Raw genomic sequence first — 22,691 nt, 5'->3', positions numbered from 1 at the left:
TCTCACCAGCGATCCACTGACGGCACACCAGGTATGCGGCATAATCCAGCTGCAAGCTTCCCGCAGGCCTGTGGACTCACTGCAGGTTACTTGAAGGAGATTCGGTCACTGCTTCTGATCATCCGACATTCCTCCCCTTGGTGGCTGTGTGCTTTCTGTTCCGACTTCGGGCCGGTGCTCACCAATGCCACTCAATTTTTCCTTTGTTCGGTAGCCCCAGGCTTCGATCAACCTGCACGGAGGTTGCTCCTGTTCTCCTGTCGCAGACGGTTACTGGGCAGGCAGCATCTGTCGAAGCGGTTCTGGTCTCACCGGCAAGCCGCTGCCAGCTCTCTGCCGAAGCCGCAGTATCCAATGGCATGCAATGTACCCATTAGGCAGTGGGCGCCATCTTGCCTCAGTCTCCATCTCCTTTCAGATCCATCACAGTTTGGAGTCGAAGGGCTCAAATATTCTCGGTTTTGGTATACTGCATCAGTGCAGTTTCCGATTGTAGGATGGGTTGCTGAAGCATCTCGGGAAGTGGGTACATTTAGGATCTGGTAAGAGCTCATACGAGATGCGTCGTTACTGTATGGCTGCTGGCAACGCCCCCCCTTCATTTGACACAGTAGACAACAAAACACTACTCAACAACTTGCCCTCCGACATGGGATTTTATACCACATCGATGGTTTGAGTCCCACATCACCAACAGACTCCAGCTTGCCCAGATGGGCACCTACACATCCAAAGAATGCCAGAGACCAGAGTCCAAAACGGCTCTATCCCCTCCCGTTGTAATATTCACATCTACATATAGCCACAAAGAGCACACTTTGCTAAATTCAATATCAAAATCCACCAGTATGCTGGTAACATGTGTAAGGAAGGCATGGTATCAATCAGTAAGACAGACACAAGTGATCACCGTTCAAGGGTGTTTATTGAACTGCAATTGGGTTTTGGAAAATGCCTATCTAATCCTAAATCTAAAGATGGGAGCAAGCTACGACCATAAAAAAATAAGAAAACTGTTCTAATCGAGTCTGTCGAAATAAAAAAAGGCCTATACTAATAAACACATTGCCAATCCTTACTTCTAAATACAAATAGTGTGGGAAACAATGGTATGCGAAATAAAAGTGTTCAAGAAATGATATCTTAGGATGTTCAAGCCGTTGGCTTCCCTTCTCCATCTTTTCAGCACGGGACAAGGCGGCACACTTTAACTTCGCACAGTCTCTGGCTTCTCTAGCACGAGCATGCAGTTCAAAACTTCAACATCAGGGCCTTCTGTGCCAAAGTCTTTGCCATTCAAAGTCTCTTATTGCAGAGGGGCAGATGTAACATGACAAACAAAGTTTCAACACAAAGCTTTCAATTGATCTCCCTCTGGCGGCCTCAGACCAATTTTGTCTACTTTGCCAAGCTTTCTTTACTAAAAAAAAAAATACTAAAAAAAAAAAAAAAAAAAAAAAAAAAAAAAAAGAAGGTTCAATAAAAAAAGAAATCAAAGACTTTTGACTGTGCATGGGATTTTGCTCAACCCGTTGCAGGACAACTTCGATTCACAGTTACTCGCTCTCTTCTCGATATAACCTCTTTCTAACTTTAACCACTCCTCAGCTGAATACCTTACAGAGACCTTCGATTGAGCACCCACAAGGTGCAGGACCACTCTGTCAAAGGTATTGTATCTTGCTTTGAAAGGTCAATCACTCATCAGCAGTTAAACTTTACTTGTGTCTTTCACACGCATTTTAACAATGTTAGTTCCAGCGCTCGCCATACAATGTTGCTGCTTGCAATCTTGGCTTCAACACAGACTGGTCTTGTATTGGTCTCCCCAACTCACAGGCTGTGTTGATTTCACGGATGCCGCTTTGTTCTTGGAGCCAAGATTGGTACCACGTCGGCTTGCGCTCCTCCCGCCTTGATTGTTGACACAGGAGGGCCCCAGGTATCGCTGACACAAAGCAGGATTCTTCAGCTTGGTTTCCTAATCTTACGCTTTCTATTCAAGGTTTCCGGAAAGTAATGGTTCCTTGTCGAAAAGGTCAAAATATCTTAACCATGTTGCAACCCCACCACATGTGTAAATACGATTCAAGTTGTTTCTTACAGCCAAGTGGGCTAACACCCTTCACCATTTTTGCCATTATTACCGGTATAACATACATGCACATAATGCACTTATACTGTATTCACTGGAACCATGCATGAACATGAAGCAAATAAAACCAACTGGAAGAACGCAGACACCAAATACAAGTAAAAGCTGACCATACTAAAAAAAAAAAAAAAAAAACCTCTAACGAACAAGCTAACTCGCCCACAAATTCAACAGGCAAACTTCCAAACTTTGAAATCCATAGAGAAACCCAAAGCTCTTTCCCCACCATTTCAACCCACCAAGACTGATTGCGAAAATGTACAAATAGCCTTTCACAACAAAATTCTTAAAGCTAGAGAGACTATAACAAAGTGTAAGACAACTAGCTCACCCCAACCCAACCACATTAGCAAAGAAACCCAAAAAATACTCACAATCCAAAATTTCAGTTCACACCACTAACCAAGGATATCCATGAGGAAAACTATTGCAAAATAAATTGCACATTGTGTACAGAAAATGTACTTCCACCAAAACTGAGACTCGATAACCCAGAAATATTCATCCCATTCCTCACACGAATGTTCAACGCCTCTTTAGAGAGCACACTGTACCAACAACAATAAAAACAGTTACAGTTAAACCCCTGCCCACAAAAAACAATTAAATCAACAGGACCAATCTAATCTTTGACCCATCACCAACTGTAATTTCTTACTGAAAATACTGGACAAAGTCACTACAGAACAACTACAAGAGTACGTAGACAGTAATAATCTCCATCCACAGCAGTCAGGATTCAGAAAAGCGCACATCACTGAGTCCGCTCTGTTGGAACTACAGACAGAAATGCAAGGACTCCTGGACAAAGGAAAAGCAGGCTTACTGATTTTATTGGACCTCTCGGCAGCTTTCGATTTGTTAGATCCCCGGAAGCTCTGAGAGGCCCTAGATCGTGTCGGAAACTTCTCCCAGGGAACTATTGACTGGATATCTTCTTTTCTCCAAGACCGACAATCCAAAATAATTTGGGGAAATCGGGCATCAACAACTAAACCGGTGGATTGTGGCGTCCCACAAAGAGCAAGCTTCTCCCCACTGTTTAATTTGTACCTACGGTGCCTATGCACATCGCTAACCCAACTTGGTATATTTTTTACGAACTTTGCTGACGACACACAGCTAGTGTTCGAACTCAGCGGAGATTATAACCAAGACAGCAAAAAATTAACACTCATTTACAAAACCATCGCAGCCTGGATGAAGGCAAATTGGATGTGCTTATGATCTTTGGCTCACCTTATGCCAGAAAAAAAACTCAGTCCAGATTACTCTACATTTAACTTCAAGGAAAGACCAATCATGGTGGCGGAAAAAGTTAAAACAATAGGAATCTACATGCAGGCATCACTTGGAGCTGAAGCCCAGGTAGCATACTTAAAAAGAAATTGCCAATACTACCAAAAACTCCTGAGGAAAATCAAACCCCTATTAAATAAGCAAAACAGCACAACCATAGCTAGAGCCACTATGCTCTCAAGATTAGATTATGGAAATGCACTAATGCTGGGAGCCAGCAAAAAAATGCATAAATCAGTGCCAGGTGATTCAGAACAAGCCAGCTAGAACCATCACCGGCAAAACAAAAAGGGACCACATCACAGGAGAAAGGAGGGACATGCATTGGCTAGCCATAGATGAACAAATTACATTCAAATCCCTGATGTTGGTTCGCCGCTCCACAAATGGAAATGGCTCAATATACCTCCAAAAACAATTCAAGAAATACGAACCAATTTGAAACCTCAGATCCATGAACAAAGGACTTTTACAGGCCAAGCCATTGAAAAAAAACAAATGGCTTGGGTAGAGCATTCCCAACCAAAGCAATAGCAAAATGGAACACTCTACCTGAATCCTTATGAATCGAAACAACCCTGCAATGCTTTAAAAAGAAACTGAAAACCTTCCTATTCAAATAATCATCCACTAAATTGAGCACCTAAACTGATCCACCCACACCTAATTGTTGTCCCGTCACCATGTTCCCCGTTAAGTGCTCTGATGCCGGCGGGCTGCAGCGCTATAGAAATAAATAAATATTCCATTTTCAATCTGTAAACTGTTCCTCCAATTCTTCAACCCACTTATTCCTTAATCTCGTCGCACCACCATTTTTAGCTTCCACATCAGTGGCGACAATCATAGTGAAGCACTTACCATGGTCTTTACTGCTTTAGTGCCACATTGACCGTGTACATCTTGGGTCTCTCAGGGAAGCCTAACATCAGTCATTATTTTAACATACATTTGTAGGTGTGTTAACCAGCATTCCATAAATGTTATTACCCTTTTACCAGTATATAGATGTCATACATGTCTCATTCGTCTTATGCACTCCCTACCCTTCTCTCCAAAGGCATGGCCTAATTTCCTACTAGATTTCGGGAAGAAAGGTGATCATCTGCCCAGAGGAGAGCTTTGCCTTTCACCAAGTATGTATCAGTGTGGTAATAGGGGAAAGGAGCATTCTAAGTTGCCCCATCCGAGGCCCAACTAGCTCAAGCAATCGACATGGTGCATACTCCATTTCAATCATAATGGTAAGCGGGTCCTCATGGGGTCGGGGAAACCAGTCCACCATTTGCAGCCCAATAGTACGACCTAAAATTCAGAACCCCAATCATAGAAAAACAATATTTAAATGTATGCATCCTCAGATTCTGCCGGTTATATTTCACTTGTCATTCATGAAACAAAACCAACAACATGTCGCTCACATTTTCTATCACTATATACATTGGGGCAGCTAACTTTTAACCTGGGTCATGCGCCTACAGCTTCTTTTGGTCTTATTGCATATTGTTTTTGTGATAGGCTCTAAGATCCAAAGATATCGAAGTGCAGGACCCAATACAGCATATACGAAATAAGGAAGACCGGAAGAAATAGGACCAAAGAAAAACAAACAAAAAAACTCAAGTTAGAATAAATATGTTTTATTTATATTTTCTTAATGGGAAAAATTCCTTTGTCTGGCAGAACACTCCAGCATTTGGCAGCCACAAGCCTACAGACGTGGCCGAAGCAGCAGGTATGTTTACATGGAGGTATCCAGACAGTATGTCTTTGTTTTGCGCTTGATGGTTAAGCAGCGGTATACCATTCAAACCTGGCTTTTATGTAGAGTGGGAGGTTCCATACAGAGTTGAGGGTTAGTTCACAAAAAAATGCTAGATTTCACTAGACCTCTCTGTAATCTATGCAGGGTTGAAGGAATAGGTGCATGTCTCAGAGTGTTAGTGACAATACGTGCTGCAGTATTTTGTAGGATTTGTAAATACGAATAGCATATTTAGGACTATGCGTATAAAGAACAATGCAATTGTCCATCTTTGAGCAAATGATCGCATTGGCAATTGTTGTACAGAGCTTTCTAGTGAAGAGGGCAAAGCGGTCTTAATAACAGAAGGTGTTCGTTGGTAGCATTAAGCATTACATTGATCAAAGGTTTCATGGACAGAGTAGAGTCAGAAATGAGACCAGCGCTTTTACTCTGTTGAACAGGGATAAGGGATCCTGAAAGTTATTTTGGATGGGTGGAGATGGCTTTTTGCAAAGATTGCGTTGTAGAAATAATGAAACTATTTTATCCAGATTGAGCTATAGCCAAATATCAGCCGTCATCTGTGGAACCTGCTTAAATAGGTCCTGTAATTCTGATTAAATCAGACTGGTAATCAATGCCTAGAATAAACACATTCTGTATAGTTCTGAAAGCTTCCATTGAATTTCCACAGAAATCTTTCAACAGGTTGTAAGGAGGTTTTAAATTAATAATTAACAGTGGGAGAGGGCGGGAGATATGCAGGACTCCTCAGAGACACCACAAGCCACAATTTACGGATGAGACACAAATTCCTGAGTTTGAGCCAGTTTTCATTGTACTGAACCTCTTGGAAGAAGTGCCTTCTTGTGTAGTCAGCTACTCTATAGAAGCATGGCAGAGTCAAAATATATTACGTTTTAAATCTAAAATATATATACATGACAAGGAATGCTAGGTGCTGTGACACGGTCAGAGAAGGATAGGGGCCCCTTTCAACTTTGGGCAGTAGGCCTAGTAGGGTGTTTGCCAGCACCAGTCCTGCTCCAGAGGTGGTGTGAGGGAGTTGGGAGGGCCCCAGTCTCTGTCCCTTCTACATGTACCTTGATAAAAACGACAAGTGCCACTTTTACCTGCCCCCCACCTGCCATGCCGGATTCTGGACAGTCTTTTCTCTCTTCTTCTTTGACTACAGATAGCAGAGGTCCTTGCATGGAGGAGGGGGACGAGCAACCCACCAGCAAGCGAGCCGCCGGTAAACAGTGGGCCAGAGAAGCATTGTGTGCCACAAACTGGCAAATCAGGTGTTTATACCACGCTGAGCACACACCCAGGTGCTGATTACAGTGGGACGACCATTACGAGTTACCAGCAGACCCCAGTACGAAGAGGGGCAGTGTTAAGGGGGTGTGGGGGGGGGTCACTGCTGTACCTGGCCCCTGGGGGAGAACAAGGAAGCGATTTGCCCAGGGAACTAGGTAGGTGCCAGATTAGGGGGGTCGAGGGGAGGGGGAGTAGTGGAAAGTAGTTGAGTGGTAGGAGAAAAGAGCAGGAGAGGAATACAACGGAGGATAGAAGATTTAGAGGAGAGAGAACATCATGGGTGGACAGAAAAGAAGTGAGGGAGAGACCGAAAAGTGGAAGGAGGAGGAGGGAGAGTAGGAGGAAAAGGAGACGAAGGTAAAGAACAGGGCGAGAAGTACAAAAGGCATGAGAGTTGAAGAACAAGTGAGACCTAGGTGACTGGAAGGCACCAGGTCAGGTCTCAAGAATGATTACTTCTCTCTAGTGAACAGTTTGGGGTTTAGGGACACCTGGACTAGGAAGGAAAGAGACAGAGAGACACCTTAGTGAGATCATCTTCAAACATTTATTTTAAAAAAAGCTTAAACAGTATTGGGGTGTTCTTGAGACCGTCAGTGAGTGCTCAAGAAAAGTACTGCACTTACCCTCCAATCAGTATATGTGGCTGCTTGCTCTCACTTGCGACATAAAATATATCTGCAACCATATCACCATTGAAGCTGAAAAAAAAAAACATTTGCTAAGTGTGCATTTTTCAGTATTATTAACATGTATTTGGCATTCATTATTTTTTAAATACTGTGTTCATATTTCAAATACTTAGGACTAAACTATTGTTAACATGTTTCCGTTTTTAAACATTGTGTATTGAAAGAAATACATATTAACCAGTACAACCACTTACGAATGCCTGCCATAAAACTCCAAGGTTGTTTGGACACCAACAAATCTATTACTGCAGCTTGCAAGGCAAAAAAGCCCAACTAACCTTGGAAGCCCATACCAAAAAAGAAAACGGTAATACAGGTTGGGTGAAAAAAAGAAAAAAATAGAAATAGGGGAGTGTCACAGACTGGATAAAAACACGCCGAGGATGTTTCACCATCTACATTTATGCTCTGGGTGAAAATGTTTACTAAATTCCTATTAGACGGGTCACCAAATTAAAAGAGCAGATTCAAAGACAATTGTGACAAGATGGCAGGATAAAAGAAATTCTGTGAAAGGTGTGAGAAACAAGGTGTCTCACCCACTAGTCCCTGGGGAGCTGTCAGCCAGGCGGCCACGACAAGGCAATCGCTTTTGGATCCAGTTCCTGGGGGTGGACCAGTGCAGGAGGATCACCTGGGTGAGGGGTCTTCGAGGAGTGGGGCACCGGATGGTGAGGCGTGGTATCCTCTTACCTGCAACACCTTTACCCCATCCAACCAGGTAGGGGATTTAGGAACTCTACCCCTTCCCCTCTTACAACACAAACACTTAGTGAATTTTCTCTCATAGCAGGCTGTCCGTGTCTAACACCCGAGCAGTATACCGGACGTGTACCCAATACACTAGTCAGGCCAGGTCAAGCAATTACTGGCCATCACACACACCTGACTCCCATCAAGCTTCCCCACATGGATAAGAGGCGGAGCACGAGAGCTCCCTCTGAGCAAGGCAAAGAACACAAGGAAACAGCAGTTTCGAGACGGCAGCTGAACAAGACAGACGGCAAAACAGAAGGGAATCGCAAGGAGGGGAAATTACCTTGACCTTTTCAAAAAAGGAACCGTTATTTTCCAGAGACCTCGATAACAGAAAGCGTAAGACCAGAAAACCAGACTGAAGAACCCTGCATTGTGTGTCAGAGATACCCGCGTCAATAATCAAGGCAGGGAGAATCACCAGCCACTGTGGTACCGTCCTTGGCTCCAAGAACAAAGCAGCATCAGCAAAATCAAACCAGCTGGTGAGTTGGGGAGACTGATACAGGCAGCAACATTGTATGGCAAGAATTGGAACGAACATTGTTAAAACGCGTGTGATAAGACGTAAGTAAAGTTGAACAGCTGATGAGTGATGAAACTTTAGAAGCAAGATACAATACATTTGACCAAGTGGTCCGGCACTGTGTGGGTGCTCAATCGAAGGTCTCTTTAAGGTATCCAGCTGAGAAGTGGCAAAAGTGAAAGTGAGAAAAAGGTTATAATCAAGAAGTGAGCTAGTAATTGTGAATCGAAGTGGTCATGCGATGGGTCAAGCAAAATCCTGCGCAGTCGAAAGTCTTCGATTTTGATGAAGTAGAGAAAGTTTGAAAAAAATAGATCCATTTGGCCCGAGGCCGGCAGAGGGAGACCAACTGAAGGTTTTGTGTTAAAGTGGGTCTGAGCCTGGCAGAGGGGCACGCGGGGTGAACAGTAAATCACCCAAGAAGATTGTATATGTGAAATTCTGAGAAGAAAGGAACTTTAATGTTTGTCGTGTTGCATCAGGCCTTCTGAAATAGGAGATTTTGAATGGGAGAGACTTTGGTACAGAAAGCCCTGATGTTAAAGTTTCAAACTGCATCCTGGAGCTAGAGAAGCCAGAGCGTGTGCTAAACTGGAGTGTGCCGCCTTGTCCCGTGTTCAAAATGGCTTGAATATCCTGACATCATTTTTTGAACACTTTTCTTTTGCATAACATTGTTTCCCCACACTATTTGTATTTAGAAGTAAGGATTGGCAATAGGTTTATTAGTATAGGCCCTTTTATTTTGACAAGACATCACTAGGACTGTGTTATTATTGGATGGTTGTAGCTTGCACCCATATTTAGATATAGGATTAGATAGGTGTTTTTCAAACCCAATTGAAGTTCAATAAACACCCTTGAACTGTGATCACTTGTGTCCGTCTTACTGATTGATACCATGCCTACCTTACAAAGGCCTGTGCTAACAGAGCTTACACTCTTCAGTCCGATGTCCAATCCCACTTTAGTTCAACATGTTCTGCGTTGTCTGCATGAAGGAAACATCCTTCAAATCACAGTCTGGAAGGTTTTCAGTGCCCCAGCATACTTCCTGACTTGGTGCTGGCAGACTATACCAACGTTGAGTATTCCTTCAGGATTCTACCCATGTGGCACCTCCCACTCCATGTGTAACCCTCTTGGGCTACAAGGAACTTGGTTATTCTTTGCTGGAACTTTCTGGTTTTATTTCATTGGCGAGAAGAGAAACCTGAGAAAGAGTCATTCCCTGGAACTGTGAATATTGTTCCCGTAGACCTTTTTATTGGATTTGTACCCTTTTGTTGTAGCTGAACATTTGTGCACTTTGAGAATCAGAGAGAATATACTTTAGAGTTAGGTTATAGAGCGTGAGGGTCTAGGATAAGATTTCAGACACAGCATGTACTTTTTGATTAGGACAGTTCGACAACGGACAGACCCTTAGCTTAGGTTGAGGTATGGAAAATACTTTAGCGTAGGGATAGAGAGGCATTTTCCAACCCCTTTTTCATTTAATAAAAGTCTATAACCAAAACCATGAGCCCTCATGTCTGCGCCTCATTCCTGGCTCCTCACAGGTCAATAGGTTTGAGCTGCTGTAGGTATCTGGTTGGTACGTTCACATAAAACTCAATTTAAAAAAAAAAAGGACAGTTCTCTCAGAAGCAGGAGAAGCTTTTTAATGCTCTGCCATAAAAAATCCAAATTAGGGCTGCAGAAATACAGGAGAGAAAAAAGGAGCAATGAGAGCCCCTCCCTTCTCCATAAACCAGAATGGAGACATCTAAGCAAGTTGCTTGGGTCATCAGCTTAACTCTGCCCCAACAGCACTCCCTCAAACTCCTTGCAGAAGCTCTTTTTATATAACCTCTGGAATTCAAAACATATTCCAACATGTTTACATATTCTGAAGAAACATGTTCCACGAGCTTCAAGAATTGAGGTCTGAGGCCTCCTGGAATACCAGACGTTGCTAGTTGCCGGATGCCATATTCTGGTGCACCCGGTGGCTTGGAATTACATAACATTGGTTTACTATTTACTTGGCAATCAGTGACTATTTGCATAAACGAACAGCCGCAGGATACCAGCCTGTAACCTATACGTACAGTGTTTCCTCTTGTGCCATAACAAATGATAACCTGGCTCTAAGCAGAGATTGCTCGGAGGACAGCAAAGGATTAATTTGTAATTGTCCATTTGTGCACAATACATGAATACAATTCAAATAGAAGACCAGGCTTCACGTTACTAAAATGCTTTCTGCAATATATATATGCCTACCTATTTAAGTTGCATGTGTGTCACAACTATGCATCAGAACGAATATATAACAAGAAAATGTTCGTGAAAATGCACTTTGCGAAAAGCTCCGTTAAAATCCATGTGCCTGAAAAAAAGGGGGTAAAACGCAACAAAAACAAAAATACGATTTTCAGAAAAACTATCATTTTCATAATAATAATAATTTAGCATTTATATAGCGCTACGAACCCTCAGGTATCTGAGCGCAGCTTATTATTACCCACGGTAGGTGGTGCTCATTTATCGACCTCGGAAGCAGGCTCTGCACAGATGTCAAAGCTAGCGCCCTACTCGCTGTGCTATCGGACCGGCTTAGTCTCTGGCACGCCCCGGTGGATAGAATTTTTAAGGGCAAACACATTATGCCCCATGTGCTTGCTCTCTAAGTATTTTTCAAAGTACAATTTTCAAATACCATTTTCCATCCGGTATTATTAGTGTACACTCACACGATCGGAGCACAAGTACAGAGGCTGACTGCTAGGAGGACTTAATTTACAACCTGAGCCTCCGATTCATTTATGCATTTAGTTCACAGACCCAATGTATTGTCTGGAATAATCTTTAACACACAGCTTCGAGGCATAGCTACAGACTGCCTGCACGTGCCTGCATCCTTCGGTGTATTTGCATAGCATCATCCGTCTCAGGAACAGCATGTGCTGGGGACGCACGGCCACTCGGTTCATCGCAAGCAGCCAACTCCTCAGCTTTCCATGCCGATGGATGGGAGGTGACTAGCTCGATATTGTGGCGTGAAAGGCAGAGTCAGCAGTATAGATTGCGTGCCCGTTTTCCGATTTATTATGCAACAGGAACGGGGAACTTGCCAGCCTATAGGTTGAACACCTCAGGCCCCTCCCCTTTCCCAGAAGACACCATAAAAACCAGAAGGCGCGCGTGCAAGATGTATGCACATCTGTGCAAGTGCTCTGAAAAGTGCTGTTCGCTGCTTCGCCACAGACACTGCCAGAGCACTCTTACTACCTCCGTGCTTACATATTTCCCTACCTGCACTCGCGCTCTACGAGTTTGGCGCATTTGGGCATTGCTGGGTATCTTGTCAGCATGGCAATTGTGTAAAATAAAGTTTTCTTTTGTTTTTTTAGTGGGCCTTTACATCCGTGTACTGAAAAACGTTGCTTCCGCTGATAATGTAGAACATAACGAGGTGGAAAGGAAAAGCGTTTGGTAACACACAGACGTAGATTACAAGCTCATAGTCCTGCTGGTTGTAACAAATCCGTCCGCTGTTTAGCTTTACAGCAGCTGCCAGTTAGTCAGTTAGCATCATGCCGAAAGGCGTCCAATTACAGAGACTAACGAGGGCGAAGTAGTATCTGTACTTTCTAAACAGCGTAGCGCGTGGTGGCGTCTACATCTGCACTATAGCTGAAGGCGCTGCACAAACCGCAAGTAGTAGGCAAAGGGGGTTATATTGGCAGTATTGATTATAGTATGTTTAATAACCATATACATCGATTGTGAACTCTTTCAGCATAAGCACTTACACATTGTAGAATTTGTGGTCCTGAGATTTGCACACTGGCAGATAGCAATACCTAATCTGACATACATTAAAGTAAATGACAGGGTATTAGTTGTATGCTGGGTCACTCAGTGACTAGATTGTTGATGTGCTAAGTGTGGTACTGAACAACTCAGCTACTAGTAAGGCTTCGAGCCTACGAGCATATCTACCATCCATATAAGTAACTGAGAAATCAGTATAAGCACGCACGTACGCTCACGACCTAAGTGTTTAATGCTTATTCATTCATTATTAGATCATTTTCTGTGCTGTGCTGTTATAAGATAATATTTACTATGGTAAGTATCATGACGGTAGATAGTAACTCCTCACCACCACTTCCAAAGAAAGGAGCGCTTGCCTAAACCGTTACGTAGAGGCCGTCGGATTGTAATACCAAAGACAATCTCTAAACCAAGTATAGGTGGTAAAACTAAACAAATGACAGCATACTTCCCAAAAGCCCAAATGAAACAGTTAAGCCAAATAGATGAAGAGGCTGCTACAAAAGAAATAGTAGCTGAACCCAGTGAAGCCTTAGGCTGCTTGAGTTCTAAATTTCTAGAGGAGTTATTGTCATCTTCTCCCCCTTATGGATAATACCCATGCTGAAGCACAGCCCGACTATGAGCATATACATAAAAGTCCGAACATACAGGTGTCAATGCAGGGTAGGATACCAGTATTAAATGATACGGTCAAATCGATGATACATGTTAGTGACAATGATATACCCCAATATATTAATAATGAGTCAAATAATATTGACCTGGAGTGTGATATGAGTGATGAAGTGGAAGTTGAATACTTATGTGATATTATGGGGACGTCTTTTTCATCTAGTCATAGAGACATAGCACCAGAAGAATATTATGCTCCACTGATGAATAATCAAAATAACAAAATACTGACTCCAAAATTGTCGGTTTCTGAGAGTAAAGTGCCCAGCTTTTGGAAAAGTTGTAGTGAGCAATTTACAGTGATTGAGGACCCGAGCGTAAAAAACATTCCAAATTCTTTAGACGTAAACGTTAACAGTATGTCTTCCGAAGAAATGTTTGAAGCTTTGAAAATCTGTTGAACCATCTACTGCATAAGACTGATAATGTCGAGAAGAAACTAGACTTACAGTCATTATTGCTCCATAAAAGTATTAACCGGGGACAGAAGTCGGTTTGTGATCAGAATACTTCAACAGACTGTCTAGAGACTAAATACTCAGATAATAATACACCAGTCCTGAAGAATGTCACGAATAAAATTACCTCTAAGCAGACTACTAAGGTTGGAAAATACGGAAACACAGTTAAAACAAAACGGCGGAAAATAAATCATTTTAGTCATGCCTTCATGTATGATAATCGAATTATAGTAAGAAAAAATGCCTATGTCATTCCTGGATCTGCTATTGCGATCACAACGACAGACCAAGCAATATCAGCTGACATAGAAAAATAAGCACAACATGAAAAGCAAGTTGCCCCTCCTCCTTTGGGTGGCACATAACCAATGAATGGTAGCTTGAGTAAAAATTGTGTCTCTCTACAGAAAAAGAGCTCAAGTATCGACAAGGACAATGGTCCGACAAGTAAACCTTCAAATGTAAGTGGTAACAGATATTCAAAGTGGTGCTTCACTTAATTCTAAGACATTGAAACAAAGTTCACTACCTGGCACTTGGCAAGCAAGCAATAATGCAGGTTCATTGATAACTGTGCTGGAGCACAGCACTGATCGAGTGGGCTTTGTTAGAGCCCTTCAGATCCAACCAGTATCACTTGATAGAAATATGGCTCTGCTCAATAGAACAGCGGTATTACGAATTCTGCACTCGGTAGTAGCCTTGAGAGTGATTACTACCAAAGATATAAAAATGGTTTATCAAGTTGAACAGACGTCTGAATATCAGACAAATATCTGGTTTCAATCCAGTGCAATTCTGGATTATATATTGCGATCGGATGTAGAGCTCTTTCAACTGGGTTACTCTTGTAAGGTGGTATGGATTCCAGAGATTAAACTGAGAGCCATTGCACTGTCTAACTCCAGAGACCTAATCCCGATAAATCGAAGTAAGGTTCTGGTGCAGCCAAAGTTAAACAAAGAATGCATAATTGTTGCGGGTGAATCTGGTGCCACCCAAAAAAATCTGACACTGATGAGCAGCTTGGTCAGGAGTGAAGAATCTTCCGATATGCCAGAAACAGATGCAAATGATAGCCTTGGCTACAGGCAATGGCTGCCTGTCACTTTTAAACATTTTAATTCAATTCACCAGTGATGATCACCTTATTTATTAATGGAACACTAGAGGATACACACATCTTTTGGGAAGATGGGCTCATATCTCAAATTTATTTATGTTGGTGACCTTGCAGGAAACCTGGGCTCACGGGCCTAGTCCAATTGGATGGTCGAAGTACAACACAACAAGTTGCCTCGAACGGGCCGAAAGGGAGGCCTAGAGGTGGGCTGTTGATGACTGTAAAGTCCCCATGGCTTGTAACTACACTTGAAGAATTTTCCAACTATGTTCAGGCTGTTAAACTTAGTTATTTGGACCATGTCATAATATGTATTAGTATTTATGACCCCCCGAACATAATAGCTACAGATGAAAATGTCAAAATAGTAGCTTCTGTTTTACTGAAATATTGTCACGGATATCCTTTATGGATGGTTGGTGACTTTAGTGCTAAAATAGGCGACTTACAACCGGCCAACACAAAGGGAGGTATGATCATTTCGGAAGCAGTCTGCAATAATACTTCGAATCTCCAGGGCAGACCATGGGCCAAAATTATTGAAGAATTTGGATTGACAAGACTAAAAATGGTAGTTGCCCTGGCGATGCAAAGTTGGCTTATACACGGACAGATGGGCGTGCAATGTCAACAATTGACTATGTATTCACTAACAGTGCTCTCCTACTCACAGTTGACATGGCTATAGTTCATCATGAGTGACCATTTTCCCATGTGTCCTTTCGGCTCCAATATTAATAAAACAACCACCAGCGACCGATGATAAAAATTGTCAGATAGTCCTAAATGAAGCTCAAAATCACATCAAGTCCACTCTAGGATCAGGTGTGGAAGGTGATCAACCTTTCCCCTTACCAAATGTGACATGGAGTAGCGAAATAAGTGTACTAGATATTGTGCTAATAATAGAAAAGCTCAGTAAGTCTTGAGCTGCTGGCACCAATGGGGTGTGTAATGCACTACTGAAACGCTCACCAGAATTATGCGCACATGCACTTTATATACTATTTAAAGAAAAAGGACACAGTGCGAGGATCTCAACAACATGGCATATTAGTCACCTGTTAGCTGTATATAAAAAAAGGGGCGTGGGACAACCCTGTCAATTATCACACACTAGCAATGTTATATCGCTCTTTGAAGATTTTTGCCAGAGTTTTGTTGGCTGAGCTGAACTTATGGATAAAAGCAAAGCAGATCCTGCCAGCAAACCAGATAGGATTTCGACCAAAAGCAAACACGATTCACAACGTATTTATCCCCATATCAGCTACTGAATACTCAAGGAAATGAGGTGAACGTAATGCGTATTATGCCTTTATCTGGTGCAGCATTTGATTCTGTTCTTAGGACTAGACTAGGGAGAAAACTCAGTTTGTGGGATATCCCCATGGGTCTGTTGAAAATGTTAATGTTGTTGTATGATGATACTAAGGTTTGCATTCGCTTAGATGGCATACGTGTCAGGGGGTTAAGCAGGGTTGCATCGTGGCAGCAACTCTGTTTAACCTGTGCATGTAAGTGCACTTTATGAACTTGACGATAAGCCCACGCTAAGTTGGCTTGCATATGCGGATGACTTGCTATTGGTAGATCTCACCGCTAGTGGCCTCCAAAATGTACTAAATGCATTATCGGAATACGCCAATATAAATGGTCTGAAAATAAATATCCAAAAAAGCAAAGTCATGGTGTTTATTGTGAACAAAGTCACAAAACATTATACTTGGTACATTGAAAAAACTAGATTGGAACAAGTGAAAGTGTACACATATTTGGGTGTCCTGATAGATGAAAAGTTGAAGTGGGATTCCCATTGGCAAGTCACACAAGAAAAATGCTTTAAGTCAGTTAATGCAATAAGTTCATTCATAGGGAAGAATGTCGGGGTCTCCACGCATGCCATTTAGTTGTTTTACTCGGCAAAATGTTGCCACTCATTATATGGCTGTGAGATTTGGGGACATAACTATTTCAATGATCTTAAAGAATTCGAAGCATCTTTGATTAAGAAAATATTTAGAATGCCTAGCTGTCTCAAAATTGTCATAGTCATAGAATGTTTATGTTTATTTATTTGTACCGTGCACAAGGTACCCTCAGGCTTACAGGCACCGACAAACAAAACAAATACATAATATACATAACATAACAAACAGTAATGAAATCTATAGCATATGAATTGCAAAGGATCATATATAGCCAGACATAAAAAGTGGGTCATCAAACATCATAAAGTACAGAAGAAAAACTTAATTTATCACAATTCTCAATTTTGTGTGAGGGGACATGTCCTGCACATTGGTGAGCCGATTTATAAATTCAGGCAAACTGCTAGACCCACAACCAATGATGATCCAGTCAGTATTGTCTACTTGGCACCAATTGCTGATCTGTAATCTCCGGAGAAATTTCAGGTGCTGCGATCTAACACAATTGGAACCCACTTTATTATGAAGCCATGCTAACATTTTATTTTTAAGTGACTCCCTAGTTTCGGCTTGCTTCAGCTTGTCGACATGGATTAAAACGTTTCTTGGATCCAGTGCGAAGGTCCCCACATTGGAGTCAACAATTGTAGGCAAGGTGGCTTTTTTCTGTCGAATATCCTTAGGTCGAAGGAGGGCCAAACGTGGCGCAAACTTCATAAGAGGTAATGTGCTCTCTTGTAGAACTTGAGTCCCTGGACGAGTCATTAGCAGAGCTAACTTAGCTTGCCAAGAGGAATCTCTATGAGTTAACTCAATCGGCTCTGTTTGAGAATCTGCATCAACTCTAATCTCAGAGAGTTGGGCGTTTGAGAGGCCTTTTCTTAAGAACTTTATCTCGGTGAGCTTCTGTGGAGGTGACAAAGGGGGCATAGACATTTGCGCGCGAAAAATGGTTATGGTCTAGAACATTTGATGTTGATGGATAGTGATACTGTGATAGTTACTTATAAGCAAGCGTACTTAAAAATGGACAGTTACTCCACCATTGGAACTATGGGGAAAATTATCAAACAGCATAGGAAATGGTCAGCCGGCTATGAAAGATCACTAAATAGTGTATCTCAAAAGAAGTTAAAATCCTGGCTAAAAAAGAAAATGCAAGAGTACGGTGAAGAGTCCCATTTGGTCAAACTAGCGACCAAGAAGGTTAGTCGGAGATACTGTCAATACTGGCTGACACTGACCTCTATGCCCCATTATATTACAGCATATCCAAATGCATATGTATTTAGAAACTATTGATGAAATGTAATGCTTGTGAAACCTTGGAGGTAGTAGGAGTAAGGCAGGGGAGATTACGAACAGAAAGATTGTGTCGCCTGTGGGTGCAATGTGGTGGAGACACTAGAGCATCTGCTTGTCAATTGTGAAAGTTTAAGTAAGATTTGCTAAATGTTTTTAAAATCGTATGACAATGCAGTGGATAGTAGCGAAATGTTTGAAATATGGCCAAATTTTATGAAAGGTAATGTCAATTTTATTTATTATATAGTGAAATTTTATCTGAAAATATTGCTGATTTTTAAAGTTCTGTTATATGATAGGTTATTTATAACACGCTTAATACCCAGAGGTTTTGAAGCGCGGACCCGGGGATCGAACCGGTCTTGCTTCATGTCGTCTTGCTTCCAGGGCGAGCATGTTGCCGCTGAGCTATCCTCCCGGGACCATCTTAGAATTATGTTTTAGAGTTGTTTGCCAGATTTTATATTGTGAATGAGGATGTCATTACGGTCAAAGAGCCACTAAAACTGCATTGTAATTAGTACTGCAACATGTTGACCAATCAGGTTTGATTTTAAAATGGAAATGTATAATGTTGATGTGTATGTATGTAATTTCATGTTGTATATACAAAGCCTTTGGCTACAAGTATATTACCAATAAATAAAATAGCTACAAATAACTTGTGCAATAAAGGTGCTATCTTGTAAACATTAATGTTCAATCATTCCATAAATACTTGCTATGTTAGGTTTAATATATTCCTGTTGGAGGAAGATAATCCATCATTAATGTACATATACACACATTCCTGGATCTTTATGGGACTTCATACCTAGTGGGCTGGACGTACTGCTTTGGGTGGAGAATCCTTGTTGACATCAAATTGAAACTTCATTTTATTTAAAATATCCATTTAATCATATGTTTGCCTTTTTAAGCTCTGGTACATACTTACTCCATAATCAGTGGTTCATCAGAAAACGTGCTATTCAATTTAGTCTTATTGTCGATATCTAAAAACAAAAACAAACAAAACAGTTGAGTAGACTCTTGGACAAAAATATTGAGACAGAACAATTACTTTGTTTACTTCAAAATCCATAGAGGCATTGCCTTCCATTGCAAAGGCTGGGAAATCTGCATGCAAGCTAATCCCACAAAAAAGGCTAGCTCTCATGGTAATTCTCTATAACAAATCTAGCTTTTTAAGATCATTTTGCAAAACAGTTATTAGTTTGTGCAGAAAGCAAAAAAGCTTGCTGTAGTCCAAGTGATTAAAGGAATAGTACACTCTAAAATTATATTGTCCCAAAAGATGGGCAATAATCAAAAACATATTAAACATCTTTTTTTAACCATTTTTATTTTTCAATAGAGGCATAATCAATAACATATAATCATTATACTTTGTTAACACAATGAACACAACCAAATTTTTAATCAGGGTTAATGACACCCGTTGCCGTGTAAGTTGCCTCCATTTTTAAACTATATTTTATTATTCCACCACCCCCCCCCACTGCCCTTTTAAAACAATTTTATTTTCTTGCAGAGGTAAGGACATTTTACTTTCAACAATGTACAAGAATATAACTTTTGCCAATATGAGTCCGCGTCATAACTTCGTTGTCTGCTGCTATACAACAGAAATTTCCCAGTTTTATCGATTCATTCTTAAGTTTCTACCTCACCCCCCACCCAGATCCTTTATCTCTAGGTTCCAGAGTCTTTTCTTTTGACCTTTCCGCTACATCGACCCCATATGAGGATCCCACTTCTTTTGTGTTCCTGGCTGTCAGGAGGTATAGATGTTTTTGAGAATCTGAGGTTTGAGGAAATAGGTGCCTCTTTCTACGACAAGGTTTCGAAAGGGGGACCCAGTAGGCTAGAGTCTCTGCAGTGTACATTTCTTTCATACATAGGTTCTTGGGTGTAACACTTAAACAGTTAACTCCCACCCCCCCCCCCCTTTACTTTTCGCCTCGTTTCCTTTTCACGTCATGAAATACTCTCTCTTTCTCTGTTCTGGGTTGTTAGATGATCGATATATTTCTGAGGGTCCGTGGTTTATAGATGTGGGCTTCCCTGTCTCCGACAAAGTCTCTAAAGGGGGACCATATGGACAAGTATCTCTGGTAAGGTTCTGTTTTTATGGCAGTTACCTTCTCCATTGCCATTACTCCCCATATTTGTACCCACCACCATGGTGTTGTTGGGCCCTCTAGCGTTTTCCACCTTTGTGCCAATGTCATTCGTGCCGCTGATAGTAAGTGTGTTATTAGAGTGGATATATGCCCCGATGCCGCGTATATACCCTCTGCCTCTGCTCCTAGCAGGATCACTTTAGGTGAAAGTAATTCTCTGCCAGTAATGTCTTTGATGTGTCCCAGTATCTCCTTCCAATAGGTAATCGCCTTGGGGCATGTCCACCACATGTGGAACAGGTCACCTCTCCCTCCACATTGTCTCCAACAGTTTGGGGGATATTCTGAGTTTATTTTGTTTAATCTGTGGGGGGACATGTACCATCTGTAGCATAATTTATATGTGGCTTCTTTAATTGCTGTACATTTGGAGGATCTGTGAGCTCTTGTCCATATCTGGTCCCACTCTCTGTCCGTTATAGGCTCTGCTACATCTTTTACCCAATTCTCTTTATATCTTAGGTTGTCCGTTGGTTGTGCTGGTTAGGCAGAAACCTGTGCAGTTCCCTCTGGGAGCACTGCAAAAGATTTAGGACTACAGGTGTTTGGCAGTAAACCCACTTGGTAGCAGTCTGTACCACACAGATTCACTTGGTAGCTGTGGCTGAGCAGTCAGACTTCCCTCAAGAAGAGTTAGGCAGTATACAGAGTATTCACAATAGGTCAGGAGAACACAGTAGAACAAGTAAACGCGGACCAGGGCTTGGTGTAAAAGAGATATAATTAATTATTTAAAACCACTTAAAAAAAAAAAAAAAAAAAAAAACACACACAGGCACTAATAGTAAGCAATTCAAAAACACGGTTTCTAAAAGATATACACTCCCTTAAAAGAATATTAGACAAGTCTTAAGTAAAGCCCCACTTATTTTCAGACAGCGGTGAGCGCTTAACGTAGATGGCACTCTAATAACTCGTTTTAAAAAGGGAGAGAAAAACAGAATAAACTGAAACGGGTCCCAACACTTTTTCACAAACACACAAGAGAGGAAGGCAAAGTAACACCGTGAATTCAGAGTCAGTAGGCCGGATCCGCTTTAAGAGGATCAAACGAAATGTGTCCAAGGTCACACGGTTGCAGTGCACAAGAGTCTTGTAAAGGTTCAAAAAGGAGCTGGACCAAAGAAAGGGACCAGTTAGAGGGTGAAGGCGGCCAGCCCAGTCCAGAAGGTTAAGGGGTTATTATTACCTTGTAGCAATCTTTAGAAAGGGAGGCCTGGCGGACACGGTACCTTAAAGTGGTGAGAACGCTCCAGCGGGGGCAGTTGTTCCTGGCAGCGGGTGCAAGTCGGTGCATCGTCCGGGGGAAAAGAGGATCTCGTCGTGGAGGAAGACAGGAGTCTTTTGCACTGCCAGGGAAGAAACCAGCCGCAGAGTTTCTAAGGTACAAGGAGCGGTCCGGTGGTTCGCGGTTCAGTGGTGAGTGGCTATCCAGCCGCCGGGGTGCTTGGCACGGGCAGTTCGACCACAAACCGGGCTGGGGTGCGAAGAAAGAAAGGAAAACTGGTTGTGCCCACCAGCCAGTGGAAGAAGCCTCTCCAGCCGGGAGATCTTCTCTGTCGTCGGGAAGTGGTGAGTCGGTTCTGCAGGGCTCCACCGGTGGTGTCGTCGTGGTAGGTCGGCTCAGCTTCTCCCTCGTCGGATTCTCAGGTCCTGTGGCGACTTCTGAAGTTCCAGTCCCCAAAGCCCTGCTTTTATGCAGAAAACGCCCATTTACTCAGCCTAGCTGTCACTCAAACATGCTAAGTGGTGAGCCGGCCGGCTCACCACTTGGGCCAATCACACAAGAGTGCGACCTGAGTTACTAAGGTAACTCGGTCCAGGGTGCCTAAACCCCCTCCCACGCCCCCTGTGGTACCCAGACAGAGTGGCACCACTTTTGGAGGCTTCTGTGGAGAAGCCTGCCATAAAGTGGAACAAAGGGCTTGACTTGGGTTGGAGTCACAGAAGACAACACAAACGCCATTTTAGAATAGAGTCTTGGCAAAAAATACCAACCCGAGAATTAATATTAATTAAATAAGCCGGCGGTATGTTCGAGGCTATGAGAATGAAATAATTAAAGTTGGTAGCCTCGAACAATGGGAAAATCCCATCAGGAAATATTCGCGGTCGAATATAAAAAGTAGTTTCCACTGCCACCAGCCAAAACTCGATCAGGGGGGACAGAGACGTGCCTCCTCGACTAACAGACCCCGGGGCAATCGAATTTCCCCCACCAGTACGTCCACAATATGATGGTTTGTACTGGTTTTCTGTTAATAATTTGGGACTAGTAAAGCCAATGGTGACTTTACATGCCCTGGGAGACAGTAGTCAGTCCCAGGGTATGGAGTCTATGGTGGGGTGTCACTATGACACCCCGGTGTTACTGCACGGAGGGTGCTATGTAACACACATAGGAAAAACATATGAGACCCTATGGAGTAAAGGACCCCATAGCCCATAAAACACATTACCAGTCAAAGGAATACATTATCATGTCCAAGAGTGGGAGAAAAAAAAGAGTTCACTCTTGGCAGGAGGAAAAAAACAAACTCCAGAAATCCAGCAAAGCTGCTGGGGCACTCACTAGGTTAAGAAATTCAGCCTAAAGAGACAGTGCTCCATCGAGCAGTCTGTAAATTCTAGATATCCCTCTCCATGGTTTCCCCTCTTGCATTGTTAGTTCCAAGCCTGTTAGGGTT

General features: G+C 42.3%; 1 protein-coding gene across 1 annotated transcript in view; it reads right to left on the bottom strand.

Moving 5' to 3' along the window:
* The window catches only part of ITFG1 (integrin alpha FG-GAP repeat containing 1), a 1,448,837-nt gene that overhangs the window by 1,291,871 nt on the left and 134,275 nt on the right, over positions 1 to 22,691 (bottom strand). Inside the window, exons 4-5 of the mRNA XM_069607059.1 lie at positions 18,756 to 18,813; positions 7,151 to 7,225 (exon numbers count right to left, since the gene is read on the bottom strand). Coding sequence (XP_069463160.1) covers positions 7,151 to 7,225; positions 18,756 to 18,813 — 133 coding nt within the window. The remainder of the gene's footprint in view (positions 1 to 7,150; positions 7,226 to 18,755; positions 18,814 to 22,691) is intronic.

Source organism: Ambystoma mexicanum, chromosome 1p (genome assembly GCF_040938575.1).
Source record: "Ambystoma mexicanum isolate Mex_15411 chromosome 1p, UKY_AmexF1_1, whole genome shotgun sequence".
Classification (NCBI taxonomy): Eukaryota; Metazoa; Chordata; class Amphibia; order Caudata; family Ambystomatidae; genus Ambystoma; species Ambystoma mexicanum.
Note: the sequence above shows the minus strand (reverse complement) of the source record. Positions and strands in the feature narration are given on the sequence as shown.